This window comes from Molothrus aeneus, unplaced genomic scaffold, assembly GCF_037042795.1.
Source record: "Molothrus aeneus isolate 106 unplaced genomic scaffold, BPBGC_Maene_1.0 scaffold_53, whole genome shotgun sequence".
NCBI classification, from domain to species: domain Eukaryota; kingdom Metazoa; phylum Chordata; class Aves; order Passeriformes; family Icteridae; genus Molothrus; species Molothrus aeneus.
Genome location: NW_027099206.1, coordinates 582,794 through 598,425, shown reverse-complemented (window position 1 = coordinate 598,425; position 15,632 = coordinate 582,794). Strand labels below are relative to the sequence as shown.

The 15,632-nt window shown below is 42.0% G+C and overlaps 1 protein-coding gene across 1 annotated transcript in view; it reads right to left on the bottom strand.

Moving 5' to 3' along the window:
* Positions 1–15,632, bottom strand: part of LOC136571037 (polypeptide N-acetylgalactosaminyltransferase 18-like) — a 44,959-nt gene that overhangs the window by 14,434 nt on the left and 14,893 nt on the right. The window contains exon 7 of the mRNA XM_066571439.1: positions 1,681–1,845. Coding sequence (XP_066427536.1) covers positions 1,681–1,845 — 165 coding nt within the window. The remainder of the gene's footprint in view (positions 1–1,680; positions 1,846–15,632) is intronic.

The window sequence follows — 15,632 nt, the reverse complement described above, 5'->3', positions numbered from 1 at the left end:
TTTACCAGTGCTGCACCTTCCTTGAGAGATTGTAGCTGGAACAGGGAATTGCAACAGTCCTGATACTGCTGAATCCCATTTTTAAAGATTTTAACAGCTAAATTATCAAGGCCTTCTGCTGCTGTCCCCTGCCCCCACAGTAAGATCTAACATAATCAGTATTATGAAATAGCAGTAGTATCCTGGCGTAGAAACCATTAATTGTCACCAAAACCTTGGGGTATACAGTGCAATCACTGGAGAGGTGAACCATGCTAAAATGTTACTGAAATACTCTTCAATTTTAATTATACTTTTTAGAATTGGTATAAAAAAATCAGAGATGGATACAGTGAGGCTCCCCTCATGAAAAGACTAGTGTTAAAATTTGTGACAAAATATAATTGAAACTTTGCCCTTGAGTGGCCAACTTAGGGATTTAAGATCTATTGCTTGAGAGTTACCTCCTACAGACCTAGACAACTTTCAAGTATAAATACAAAATAAGCTAATACTATGCTTTAATGATTAATGTCCAGATGCTTTCTGCACCAAGATTGATACTAACTGTATTACAAATGTCCTAAAGGATATGGATAATGGCTATTAAAGAAATTATTGAGTTGACAGAAAAGATATTTGCAAATCCACATGGATGTTACAGAAAAATTAAACGTAGGAAAAAAATTGCTTTTAATGGTGAGCCTCAGCCTGTGGGCTGGAGTACCCAACTAGATTTGTTGACTCAAAACTGCAGAGGAGCAACTATGATACCAGCAAACTCACACTAGACATGTAATGACTTAGTAATGTCATTTCATTTCATTGAGTCACCAGCATGCCAGCACCTGACATGGCAAAGTTCCACTGTGTTAAACTTACCTTAGGAAAAACTCATCTTTCTTTGAAAAACAGAATTTGACTGTCTTTGGCTTCCAACCATTGGAACCTGTTTTGTCCTCAGGGTATAGGTTAGCCTGAAGCCAAAACAGGTTCCAGTGGTTGGAAGTGTTCCACTGTGGAAGCACTGAGATGCCTTGAGTCACCCTGCTGTTTCCTCTTAGCTAAACCAGAGTGATCTCCCTAAGTGTTGGAGCACCTTTTCCAGCCCCAGAACTTCTGGGGCTTGTTTATTCTCCCTCATGTTTCTAAATCAGTTAGGAATGCAGACACCAGGCCCGGCCTTAGTGTCCTATCAGCATTCTCATCCCTGTGAAAGCACCTCTCAGCCTTTCCTCGAGCCTCTTTCTGCCTCTCTCACACTCATGTGTAAAAGCCTGAGCCTTTTTACAAAAGAAACTGCAGAACTAGCTCATTATGAGGCTGTTAGCACCAATGATCCACTACCACCATTTGTGACAGCTACTTCTAAAAGAAAACCATACAGATTTCTGTTCCTCTTTCCGAAATAGGTTATTTTGCATTTGACTCCACTGAAATAACCTTTTTTTCCCACTCCCCATAACAGTGCTGTGCCTTAGGAGTTATTCATGGTGAACTCAGAAAATATAATACAAGTTTTGTACCCTACTGAGGTAGCTGACATTGGGATCAAAACTAAACCTGCACAGAGCTTCCTGGCTCTGTGCAAAGCAAGCGAGGATAAATCTGGTTCTGTTCTGCTAATAAACAGATTACTCACACTTCAACACAGAAACAGAGCTTTAAAACTTTCTGAAATGGCTGCTGGGCAAAAATTACCTGAGTAAATTGCCAGTAAAGCTTCATTCTCTTGGCTTTGGCATAATTGCATTCAATGAGCCTGGGCCTGCTGTTGACATCCACCAGGCATCTGTTGTCATCGTCGCCGATGGTGGGGCTCAGAACACCCACGTGGAGCTGCTGACTGCTTGTGTAATGAACATTCTGCAACAGGAAGCACAAACAGGATTTGTGGCCTCTACACAGAAGCAGCACTTTCACCCAAAAGCTAATGGCAAAGAGAAATATGCTGAATAGGCTGACCCCATGGTGGCTTTGAAAGGATCTCCTTTCATGCAGGAAGCAACACAACATTTTAAAAGTTGGTCTAAATTAACAATTAATTGCTTAAATATTGGTTAAGTATTGAAGAGGAAATATGCAAATACAACTGATTATTGTCTCATCATGTGACTTTTTCCTTCTGTTTTTCCTTCTGTTTCTGAGGGTCTTCAAAGAGGAAGATAGACACCCTGGGATTGGCTTGAATATGGCCATCAGCTCTGATTAGACTGTTTCATCTGTGGATAACACCTCACTGGAGAGCTAAAAAAAGAGAACAGCAGCACAGGAGTTCAGAGCATCTCAGTCTTTTATAGGACAGATAGAAAGATAAATTAAGGTTTTCTGCAAACAAATGCTAAAATCCACACTTGAAGCAGATGCTATATAGAAAGAAAAAGTTGTTAGCAACTGGTGACAGATACAGGCATGAGAGAGAACAGAATGGCCACATTGCAAGGCATTTGTTCTCATTTTACATTTCCTAAGTCAATACACACAGATACAAGAGACAAAGAAGAGGGACAGACACTGGCTGCTCTGTATTTCTAGCAGAGAAGGGCCCTCAAAGGCCTCAGGGATTACACCTGGGACCAAAGACATGAGTTTATTATGTTATACAAATTCTTTCTACTCTGTTTGACTACAGAGATATGTGGAAGGTTTCTCTGGAAGAAAGGAAAGAAGGGGAAGGATGGAGGGGATATGTCCCCTTTCAGATTGGCAGGTTACGTGTAAGCCCAGGAAGGTAACACAGGATTATACCAGGATTGCCTGATTGCTAATCACAAATAGAATTTATTTTGCTACAATCAGACCTTTTTCTTGGAAGGACCATGAGAAAGATTAAAGGGAAACATCGTGCTCCAGGTTTTAAGTCTGTGGTAACTCAGTGGTGGCAGAGTCACAACAGACAAGAGTGGACAGAAGCACCAAATTAATGCCCCTGCCATTTACTGTAGCTATTCTATTCGTCTGTAACAAAAGGGAAACTGGAAATTCTGCTGGGTGTATTTGGGAATCTTTTTGGTGCCCAGATTTTCCTGGTATTTGTTCATTGTTGGTGTTGTGAACTGTTTTATGTGTGAGTGTTCTCCTTTGTGAACACTCTGGTAAAATAAGAGAGAAAGCAGAAAAGCAGAACAAGCCAGGTCTGATGAAAGATTTTGGAGCTTCATGTAATAAATAAAATTTAAAAAAAAATGGAATGCTGTAAGTAGTCAATTCAGGGATTGAATACAACCACAACAAATGGTGGTGTTCTGGGCAAGACTGTGTCCCCAGTTTACCCTCCTGTAGCACTGCCAGGGCAGATGTAACCTGCCAGAGCTGCACTAAAGTTAATTACGTTACCATTAATGGTTTAGACTAAGCCAAGGTTTTGCCCCCTTAATGAAGTTTCATTGTTTTCACCCCACAGAAACAGTAACAAGCTTGAGCTGGCTGAAGTGAGGTGAGTGGAAGTTTTAAGAGGTTGAACAGAGAAAAGCTCAATAGTTTAGTTATGCCCTACAGGAGGAGAGCAGGGTAATAAAGGAACTGGCAGAGCACATTTCCAGAATGGATGGTTATGACTGAAGTAAACTCTAAGAACTATAACAAGATCACTCTGCATCCACAAGTCAGGTTATTAACATTCCAGCAAACAAAACTGATGCCTTAGAAAACTGTTAAACATGAAGAATGCACTTTCTAGACAGGCCCAGAGCAACTATTTTAGACATGTATATGATCTATTTAGACATTTTTTTTGGAGAAACTGAGGTAGTGACCAAGCAAGGCTAAAAGATCAAGATGATCTTACAAAGGGATTGTTAGGACACCCTACAGATGAACTTTTTGTCACAGCTCGTTTACCTCTTACCTGAAATTACGACTAGAAAACATAAAGGGAAATTGTTGGTTATTTAAATTTTTAACTAACATGAAGGGATATTCCATTTCAGCATGTTGTCACTACAGAAAACATGATGTAAGAACATAAAGGGGGGTTGCATTTTTTTCTTATTTACACGTATCAGTGGCTGGAAACCGATGAGCAGGCTTGGCTGTAACTCTGAGAAGTGCATTCTGTGGCCTGAGGTCTGCACAGAGAAGGCAGTGTGCCTGCAAACCCTCGTGGCTGAGCTGTTTTTATCAGCTCACACACCTCAGCCTTTGGCAGCAAAGGCTGCAGGTAATCATTTCACCTTCTGGAGGGACAGAACCAACCCAGTTCACACTACAGCTCTGCCAGCTGCTTCTGGTGTCAATGCAGCCATGGCTCAGCCCGAGCCTCCTTCTGGGCAGGAGCAGAACCATGGCTCTGGCTGGAGGAACTGCTCAATTGCTTGTTGGCAACACTGTACAGAAGCAGAACAATCAAACACAGAGTTAATTAGCAGGCTGCTAATTGAGAGAGCCTACCTGCTAATATAACTGCGTTTTTCATTGTGGGCCAGGTGGAAACAGAGGTGAGAAATCCTGAATTCTCACCCAGTGTTGGAAAGGCACCTTTCAGCTTGGTAAGTGGCACAAGCTCAAACTAAAACAGAACGTGGGAGGGGGGCAGCCTGTCCAGCAAGGCTCTTCCAAGATGTTGCTTTGCTTATCCAGTAACGTGGACAATATTTAACTGTTCTATGTATCATTACAAACATTTTAGTCTCTTATACAATAAATCCATTTCTTATTTCACTTCAGAATTTAACACGTTGCACAACCTCGCAGCTTGACTGCTGTCCTTTTCTACTGGAGCAATCAAATTAAAACCACACAACTTCTAAAAATTCAATTTGAGCAGCATGTTAGCCAATAGGAAGGCATTGGTTTATGTTGCACTTAGCCAGAAAACTTTTCTTAAAACCTACCAACAGCCCCTGGTTCCTGTCCCCCACTCTGAGACTTGAACAGCGCCTGCACAGAGAGAACACAGTAATAACCCTGTTGGGATGAAGGGAGGAGATCCATTTGGTAAAAGAGAGTTCACTATCACTGATTACTGTTCCAGTCTGAAACCTAAAGCTACTAAACATGAAACCATGGTAAAGCATCCCTTTAAACAGTTTCATATATTCAGAATACTTTAATTGCTTTCATACAAGACCTTCCTGTTTCTATTTGCTTATTTACATTTTCCAAAATACTTTTTGAAGGCTTGTTTTGTTTTGGGGTTTTGTTTGGTTTTTTGGGGTTTGTTTTGTTTTGTTTGAGGTTTTTTTGTTTAAGGATGGTACACAAATTAGTTGTCTGGAGCAGGCCATAGGAGATGACCTGAGTTACATGAACTGAATTACCCTCTCAAAATGTACATGTCAGCCATGCACACTCTGCCTTTTTTTTTAACATATTTTAACTTGACCTTCAGGTAAAGTTTGGCCTTACAGATTAAAACCATGCTCATGCTTTAAGATCCTGCAGCTGTATAAACACACAGCTTGCACTTGTCATTTAAACAAGCTGTTACATACATCCTCCTTCCTTAGGAGGATGCTTTTAAGAAGCATCAACAAGCACACAAGCTGTTTTGCAGTGCACTTCAGCACAAAATGGACAATTGAGACACTCTCGTTTAAAACACTTGAAAAGATACAGGTGAAATGCATTTCACTGGCACATTTGTTCTACAATACTGCAAACATCGCCATCAACCAACACAACAGGACAGAAATTCTGCAGTAATTCAGGGCAGTGATTTGTTGAACAACCACTCCAGAACTGCCCTAGAAGTCCAAATGACTGAACACTAAATATGAGCTTCTGAATTGTTGCGTTAACTGTGAAATTTTTACTTGGAACTTGGAGTTTTCATTTGAGCTACAACAGCAAATGTCACAGCAGTGTTTGTTCAAGGGACTAAGCCTTAGACAAAAATTTATTTTGATCCACTGCAGTCAAGACACTTGCTGTATGCTGATTTAAAGCATTCATTCCAAGTTCCTTAGCAAAACAAGCACAGATTTTCACATCACCATCAAACACATACTCCCGGAGGAGCTACTGAATTTCCACAGGAAGAATCCTGCTTGAATATTGGTACCAAAGCACCAGGTAACAACTCTCTTTGTCTGTAACAAAATAAGCCTCCTTACATTTCATTAGTCTGTTCTAGCCCACAGCATTTTACCATCTTGTTTTCTCACTACAGCAGCATTGACGTACAACTGTGTCTCCTGGGCACCTGGCAGGGAGCACTTCTGTTCAGGAAATCACTTAGGTTTGACAAAAGGCACTCACCTTCTCAACAAGTGAAGGTGCAAGGACTCAGCATTGCTGTCAGTGAGAAACTCTGTGAAACCTTGGGTAGGATTTGTGACCCACAAAGTGTCAATGTGTGCCCTGAGCCTTTGGCACTGCCCCTCTCCTCCCAGCACTGTCCCAGCAGGTGGGTGAGTGCCCCGCACACAGGATGACTGGAGGCTGCCTCCCTTCCCTGCAGGTCCAGCTGCATTCAGGGACCTCAGGAAACGCTCCCTGCAGGCCTGGGGCTCGCAGCAGACTGAAGGGATGGGAAAGGAATTCTTCAAAACAAAACCCTGGGTTATCAACCTAAAGGTTTGCAGCAAGCAAACAAATAAATAACAGAGGTTTCCTCCCTGGGTGTGAAGAGAAGCACACTGGCTGCCTCAAAGCAGGACAGAGGTGTCTGCCACAAGGCTTCTGCTCCAGTCTCTCTTGTGTTCTCAAAGACCAGCCTCATAACTAAACTCTTCATAGATAATCTTCCCCCAGACTGTAAAACGTGGGGGTTTCTTGTAAACTGTTGCCAGTATTTTTAATATCTGCTGAGAAACTTGGCTTGCAAATACCCTTTTATCCAACCGAAGGAACAATCAGTCTGCAGCTTTCTTGAATTTATTTTACTAGAAGTGTCCTATCCAAAGCCATCACTTAACTTCCGTTTGCTCTACCCAATAATCTGTCTATTCACATTAGGACAAGCAAAGTGAGATTGGTATCACATAATTAAAACTAATTAAATGGTTCCCCAAATCCTCATATGAGGTGACAATGTGTGGTTTAGTCAAGGCATACTTGTTTTCGTTAAACAATTTATCTTTTTTTCTTAAGAAAAACATTTATTTGTCCTGAAAAAAGATAGCTAAAGGATATTGAAAGGATTCATGAGAACATGAATGAGTGGTAGTTGAGAACTGCACAGGATTCTCAGGAAATCATCATAATGACTAGGAACTATTAGAGAAAATTGGGTGTTTTAAATGTTCTTCAGACATGCATTTCAGATGAACTTTTGCTAAATGTTATTTTTTTCTATTTAATATTCTAAGCTTAACATTTTCTAAGAGTTTGCTGCACTATCAAGAAAGCTTACAATATTGCCAAGAGCTGTATTCAGTACTGCTACTCAGACCAACTCCAGAAGTAAGGAGAAGCAGCTTCACTCTTTATTTGTCATTGCACCAAGACACACCCTTGCTCATTTTTGGGGAATGCCAGGACTCCCCTCTCTCCTGATGCAATCTCATGTAGCAAATCAGCAGGGAAGAGGGAAAATTGAGAGTTCATGCTTGGAGTCACAGTCTCCTCTAAATCTCAGTAGTTAAATTCAGAACAAAGGGTCTTTTGATCCTTCTTTCCCACCCATCTCCTCCGAGACAAATTCTGCTTTCAGCTGTAATCTTGAACTATCACTTGCACAGCCCTCTCACTGCCAAAGAGCTCATCCTCTGCTCAGCTGCTGCTCCCTGAAAAGCCCTGCAGAGTGCACCCACAGGTGCCAGGGGGCAGGGAAGGAGCACAGCACAGAGCAGAGCTGAGCAAGGAGGCCCAAAATCAGCAAATAACAGTTAGGGATGTAGAAAGGTTTAGAGCTGAGACAATGTAAATGGAACTACACATGCATGTAGAGTACTTCCTTGCTGATATTAAAGATCTGTGACAAGGTTTGGTTGCCTCTGTTTCACACAGGGGGATGATGCTAAGCACCATCCACAGAACGTCCTCCTGTACTTCAGCTCTGGCCCAGCCTGGTCAGACAGAGCCAGACCAGAAGGCTGGGCCAGACCTCACTGTACAGATCAGCCACTCAGTCAGGGCCTGCCAAAGTGAAAGGTGCTGCTGCTCTTTCTGAAAATCACCAACTCAATCACCTTGGCAGGCTTCCTGAGGGCTGGAAGGATAATCTTGGTGCAACACTCACATTTCGTGTAGCTGCGTTGCAGTGGCACAGTGCAGAACACACCTAAGCCTGCCATGGCAGAAATTACACCCAAGGTAATCCAGCCAACATTTTTTTGCCCAGTGAAAATATTTCAAACACTTACCCAAGATAAAATCTGCACAACCCCCCATGATGCTGTAGAGTACAGGGAAGGGTAAATGAGCTCTGCTTACTTGGACACAAATGCACAGCTTTGGCCTTTTCAATGCTGTCATGCAGAACTTCTGTCCTTGAGAAGTTTGCCCTGAAAGGTCAAATTGTGATTCCCGTTGCAATTAACACTGAAATTCCACTGACTTTGAGTGTGATGGGAGTCTTGGATCCAAGTTTGTTATTAAACTTTGAAAAGCCACCAGACTTCATAAAGACTTCAGAGCTGAAGTGGGTTGCCAGTTGCAGTAAATTATTCATGGGAGCTGGTTTATCATGTTGCAAAAAATTACACTTAGATGTTCAACTTAACACAAGATGATTATCTGAAGGATAAATTGCCAACTCCCCACTGTAAGCTTAGAGCAATACATACCAATTTTCAGGCTGAAAGCCATTTGTAATCCTTGTGGCAACGTTCCCAGATGAAATCACGCTGGAGACTGGGACACGTCTCTGCATTTATAATGAGCAAACTTAATGCTCACCACCAGCAGTATTTATTTGCTACTTTGCCTTTGGCATAGTAACTGAGGGATAAGAAGCCTGATTCACCACTGCTTTATTCCATCTTTGAACCATATTTTTTTCCAAATGAATCCATGAAGTCATTTATTGTCAGGATTAATATATTAACATACTAGGTCCAAAGTCTCAAAGCAGATTCATACTTGACTGTAACTCCAGCCAAGGAGCAGTCTGATGGATTCCAGTAAATCCAGACTTAGCTCCCATTGCCTTTATTTGGCTGTTTGTATTGTTCCTAATTCCTATTCTGGCACTTCTTGCTCCATAAATACATCAGAAAGAAAGAGCTTTCCAACCCTGATTAGAAAATGCCCAACAGAATCCAAGGTCATTCTGAACAACACAAACATATACATCACTAAGATGAAAATCAAGTGTTTTCCCATTTATTATTCATGTAGGAAGTGGCAGAGGAGAGAGGCTGTGCTGTCCTGTAGCAACAGCATCTCTCTGTCCTGTGCTGCCCTAAAACACTGCTGAGGAAGGAAATACATGAGAACATGGGCTGAGAATTACAGAAAGTTATTCCCAAGCCACAGGTCAACCCTCAGAAGATTCATGCTGCTTTTGGAGGCAGGTTTTCAGCCTGATGGTTCAACTTTAGAACCATTATGATGATACTGTACCCATGCTGAGGATCAATTAACTTGGAATCTTGCCTTCGTGAAGAGCTGACAGACAGCTCTGGTACACCAAGTGTAGCCACACCTTAACTTGGATTTTAATGGTAATAAAGTGAGATTCACTATTTCACTTCAGTGTTTAGATTTGAATCTACTGAATTAAGGCACCAGCATACTGATTATTTGACCTACTTGCTCTTCTTCATGTCCATGCACTAATTAGGACCTGAACTCCAAGCAACAATATTTGATAGTAGTAAAACCAAGGTGCTCAGAAACCTTCAATAATACACTGTGGTGCTAGAAATACATGCTTAAAATCACAAATATGTTAACATTTTGATAGAAAATAGACAGGTACTAAATGCCAGATCTTTTCTTTTGAATTTAAATTCATGAACTCATATTGCAGTGGAATACTTAATTCTGGTTTTGCCTACTTTGGTATTCTGCATTGGTTTTATTTTAAACAAGCAGACAAAAATCCTATTAACTTAAGCTCTGCTTTTTAAATTGAATAAAGCTGTCAATCATGGGTTTTATATATGCTCTCAGTATTTACTGCCATAGTTCTCCTAATTCTGGTAAGTACTGAATGTTTATTGGCACATCGTTATAGCTGTGCCCTAAATCTGGGAGTATTTCTGTTTACCAAGGTTCGAGCAGCACCTCAGAGCAACAGAAAACAGGGGCTCCACACTGGGAGAGTCAGGAGAGCAACTTAGAACCACGGAGAGGACACAGGTGTTGGCACACCTGTGCTGGAGGGGGACAGGAGCTGAGCACGGGGCAGTGCAGGGGGATGGCTGGCACAGGGGAGGCAGCTACAGGGGCAGGAGCACACCGAGTGGCTGCTCAGAGCAACTCGTGAAGTCCTGAAACCCCTGTCAGCCCTCACTCGCTCCCACCAGGCATCCCACAGCACTGCAGAGCCACGTGTCACTCACACTTCCTTACAAATACCCACATCCATCTGCTAACAAGGTGTTTTAAGCAAATTCCATTCACATCTGGAAAACATCTTGCACTACATTATTTAGTAAATCCTCTCCAATTTCATTTAAATGTATTTGAATTTGCATATTTAATCCAAACAATTGCAACTCAGAAGTTGATCCCTTTCTCAAATATTTAATATATACTTCATTATAAAATGATATAACACTTCTTCATTAGAAGTTTCTTTTTATCTCTTTAATCACTGAGTGTTCTTTTTATGTTCTAGAACCTTAATCTAATAACAAAACCAAAAACCTACAAGTCACGGAGCAGTTGATTAGCATGCACTGCATTCATTAAATTTACACAGAGCGTGCAGCTCCTCCAAGAGCTGATGTGACCTTGTTTGATACCATCACCTCATTTGGACTGCAAACAAAAACCTCTTCATAATTAAGTGATTTCTCAAAAAGCTGAAGTAATTTCTAGCTTCTGTGAAGGTTGCAAACTACAAAATTAGAAGTACTCATTAAAGATGCCCCAAAGTTAAAAAAACAGTCAGTGTAAATTAATTACTACTGTGGATACAAACTAATTAGTTACCAGTATCTTTGAAATATATTTTTGGGAACAATTTATTGTAAAAACTACTTGCAAATCTTGTCATCCTTTGTCATTACCATTAATTGTTTACTGATAAAAGTAATGAGCCTGATGTTCTACAGACAAGTATGAATAAGCTATTTGCATTTAATACCATAATCATTTTGAATCTGCATTTTTATTTTGGTATCTGGACAGGTGACTGCAGAAAGGACAGAGTGTCAGACACAAAGATCACTGAAATCAAGGTTCATATTTCTAGTTGCTATCAGTGGCTTTTCTATCACACCCTGGAAGTTTTTGGATTGTTGTGCACATTTGTTGGGTATCTGCCTCTGCAGAGCTAGAAACTATACCCACTGGATGGAATATGTTAATATTTATTTAGGTAATATCTCCACTGAATTCAGATAACCTTTACTAAATATGTCTGATCATCACACAATCCGGTCATACTTTCATGACCGGTAAACTTATTTATTTGTATGGAAGAACAGCCTTTTTCATAACCAAGCTGATAGATTAATGTGAAACTCTAAGTAACCGACAAAAACACCCCCTCACAATCTAAAAGGCTTTTTTAAAGAAAAATAAAAGACTTGAACATAACTAGAGCTGCTCTTCAGTTTTAATATGTAAATTATCCCTTAAATCTAACTTTTGAAGTCATCATTAATTGCCTCACAGGCCTCATTTTACATTAATTGTGCCTTCATAGAACACTCTTATTGAAAACCTAATACATGTAAAGATTCTTCACAAATTAAATTGTCATTACTTTTCTTCCTCTTTTAGCTAATTGCTTCATTATGTACTTTTTAAATTGTTTTGTTCTGCAGGGATTAATTTTGCATGTATCTTCATGAGCTGTGAAACTGTTAGAGTGTACTGTTAAACTATGCATGGTGTGCTGCTGCTTTGAACTGCAGGAACCACTCTCCACCTGTGTTACTTGGAGGTAACACATGGCAAGGGTCACTTATGGCCCCATCCAGTTCTCTGCCAAGTGTGTCCATCTCATTGCCAGGCACAGATAATAACCCACACATCAATCACTGTGTTGCCAAGTTGATGTTATCAACAGGAAGTAAAAGAAATCACTTTTTGTCTTAAAAAGCACAAAAGGAGACTGAAAAACAGGATTGCCACTGGTTTAGTATTCATGGAGCAATGTACTGTGCTGGCCATCTTTTATGGCTTTACCTTTCTCTCCTTACCACAGCTACACTTAGCCTGATCAGTCTTGTTAATCTTGCACTGTGCCTAAAGCCTGATCATAGAATACAACATGCTGGGGTGGGAGGGACCCACAAGGATCATCAAAGTTCAATCACTGGCCCTGCACAGGACACCACAAGAGTCACACCACGTGTCTGAGAGCATTGCCCAAACACTTCCTCAACTCTGTCAGACTCGGTGTGGTGGCCACTTCCCTGGGGAGCCTGTTCCAGTGCCCAGCCACCTCTGTTGTCACGGTTATATTTTATGAAACATCCCTTCACCAGGATTTTCTCCTGAGAAGCTGAGAAGCCTCAGAAAAGAAATGCAAACAATAATTATCTGATTGCTTGGAATGTGGTCTGGAGGTTGCTTATCAACAAGTGCATCTTTGATTGGTGCCATGTGAATTGTTTTTAATTAATGACCAATCACAGCCAGCTGTGTCAAGACTCTAGTCAGTCATGGTTTTTTATTATTCATTCTTTGCTAGCCTTCTGATGTCTTTCTCTTTCTTTAGTATAGTTTTAATATATCATTCTCATATCACATAACATAACATCATAATATAATAAATCAACCTTCTAAAATATATAGAGTCAGATTAATGTCTCACCTCATCCTGGAAACCCTCACACCTGATGCCCTCAGGACAGGCCTGGCCCTCCTGGCTGTGCCTGATGCCTTCAGGACAGGCCTGGCCCTCCTGGCTGTGCCTCATGTCCTCAGGACAGGCCTGGCCCTCCTGGCTGTGCCTGATATCCCCAGGACAGGCCTGGCTCTCCTGGCTGTGCCTCAGGACAGGCCTGGCCCTCCTGGCTGTGCCTGATGCCCTCAGGACAGGCCTGGCCCTCCTGGCTGTGCCTGATGCCCTCAGGACAGGCCTGGCCCTTCTGGCTGTGCCTCAGGACAGGCCTGGCCCTCCTGGCTGTGCCTGATATCCCCAGGACAGGCCTGGCCCTCCTGGCTGTGCCTGTGCCTCAGGACAGGCCTGGCCCTCCTGGCTGTGCCTGATATCCCCAGGACAGGCCTGGCCCTCCTGGCTGTGCCTCAGGACAGGCCTGGCCCTCCTGGCTGTGCCTCAGGACAGGCCTGGCCCTCCTGCCTGTGCCTGATGTCCTCAGGACAGGCCTGGCTCTCCTGCCTGTGCCTCAGGACAGGCCTGGCCCTCCTGCCTGTGCCTGATGCCCTCAGGACAGGCCTGGCTCTCCTGGCTGTGCCTGATGTCCTCAGGACAGGCCTGGCCCTCCTGGCTGTGCCTCAGGACAGGCCTGGCCCTCCTGGCTGTGCCTCAGGACAGGCCTGGCCCTCCTGACTGTGCCTGATGCCCTCAGGACAGGCATGGCTCTCCTGGCTGTGCCTCAGGACAGGCCTGGCTCTCCTGGCTGTGCCTCAGGACAGGCCTGGCCCTCCTGGCTGCAGGGCACTGCTGACCCACATTCAGTTTGCTGTTGGCAGGACCCCCAGGTCCCTTTCCACAGCACAGTAGCCCAAATTCTATCAGTACTATTAGAGACTGAGGCAAGAGCTCCTGAAGAATTCCCTGTTCAGCCAGGCTGGTCTTTTGTCTCACTGCCTTGCCTTACAATATAAGGTGCTGTCACACACATAAAGGTGTCTGGCCTTCACACCTGTGACCTGAACATGCTGCATCCATCCTGGTGAACCCATCTCAGTCATCTACTCACTTCTGTACTACCACAACAACCCCTTGCTCTCCCTCACTGGTCTTCCTCTAATCTTTGTTAGATTACTAAATCAGTCTTGCAATATTAAAATATCTCAATGAAATTAAATACTAGAGGAAAGCCACAAATATGGAATCTTCCCAGCTTAGGCCGTGAAGACTTGGAATATAAGAAGGTACAATGGCAATTACACTATGACTTGAAAGTGCAGGAGAGCATTAAACATGAGGCTAATAATGCACTAATTAACTTGCATCTCACCTGAGTCCATTGATGTGTAAGTGTATATTGAGTTAAACTGTTTTACTATTTCCCATACCACTCTAAATAACACTTTCCTCTCATAAAACATAAATATATCTATATTACTTCCCAGTTGGTAATGTGCAACTACACATGCACAGTTGGTGAAAAAACACTTGTGAGAAATCTCCAAGTGCCTCCTCATCCTTCCTTGTAGGGTATAGTGATGGCCCATGTTAGCTGCTGCTGTAATACTTTTCTTTCCTGTGGGAGCAGCTAATAAAATGTTCTCTCCCCAGAAATAGCAAAACCACAAAACTGATTCACTAGTAATGTATAATTACACACGCTGTAGCTGCAGATTACCTGCTGAGGCATTCATAAGAACAGAGGGAAAAACAATTATTCCAATGTAGGAGTGACTGAAACCAGACCAAGCCAAAAAACTCAGTAGCGTCATGACTGGCAGAATTTGGAGGCATGGCAATTACTTGTTTTGTTCTCAATAGAGCCTTTCTTTTTTTAACCTGTTGGAATTACAATCCTGTAAATAGAGAATTTTAGCCTGTGTCATCTTGGGATTCAAATTGTTGACACAGTGAGGTACTTTGCAAAACAAAATTAACCTCAGGAATAATCCTGTGCACACAGATAAGCCACTGCTGGTTACACAGGGTGCTAGGCAAGTGCTTATGCCACACTTGCACTGCTAAGGAATTATTTTCGTCTTGGTGAAAGTGTGAGCTATGAAAATCATTGGCTACATCTTGTAAGAAGCAACATTTGGTCAATCTTTACAATCTTTTTCTTTCAGGCTTCAATCTAGAAATTGTCTCCTCTTAATTTCACAAAATGGATAAAAGCAAAATAAACTTCTCTCTATTTAAAGCTTTAATGCAAATTTAAAGAGAAATCATTATATGAAAAAGCAGTATTTAAAAGTTACCTCAGAGTAACAACTAAGGCTATTTCTATTTTTGGACTTCTCAGCCCTTTGCCTTTACACATCACCAACCTTGTACTGTTGAGCAGCACTTGTGATCACGTACTGAGGATGTTTTCTGGAGAGCAAATCATTCCCTAGTGGCAAAGGATATTGGCCTTCTTACTGAAAACAAGCTAAAAACATGGCTTTAAGACTACAAGAAGTGATGATAGCTGCAAGTGCGAAAATGGGGAACATCTTGATTAATTTTCCTGAGGCATATTTGGGGAAGATCTCCATTGCTCAGTGGAGTGCAAGGGAGGTAAGCCCAGCAACAAGGACAGAAAGGGACACCAGGCACACATGGCACAGCCCACTACTCCCTCTCCATGCAAACAGTCCCACAACACAGCAGTTTGGTGAAAAATCCCTTCATCTTCTTTGTTCCTTTGCTGACATTTCTTCTACCTCTTGGTGTGAGAAATGAAACCCTGGAGATGAGAGCTCTTTTTCAGAGAAGTAATTGCTAGTTGATGTTAATGACGTTGATAGGGTCTTAATTTGAAGTGTCGGTCTGTTGTTAAACATTGAAT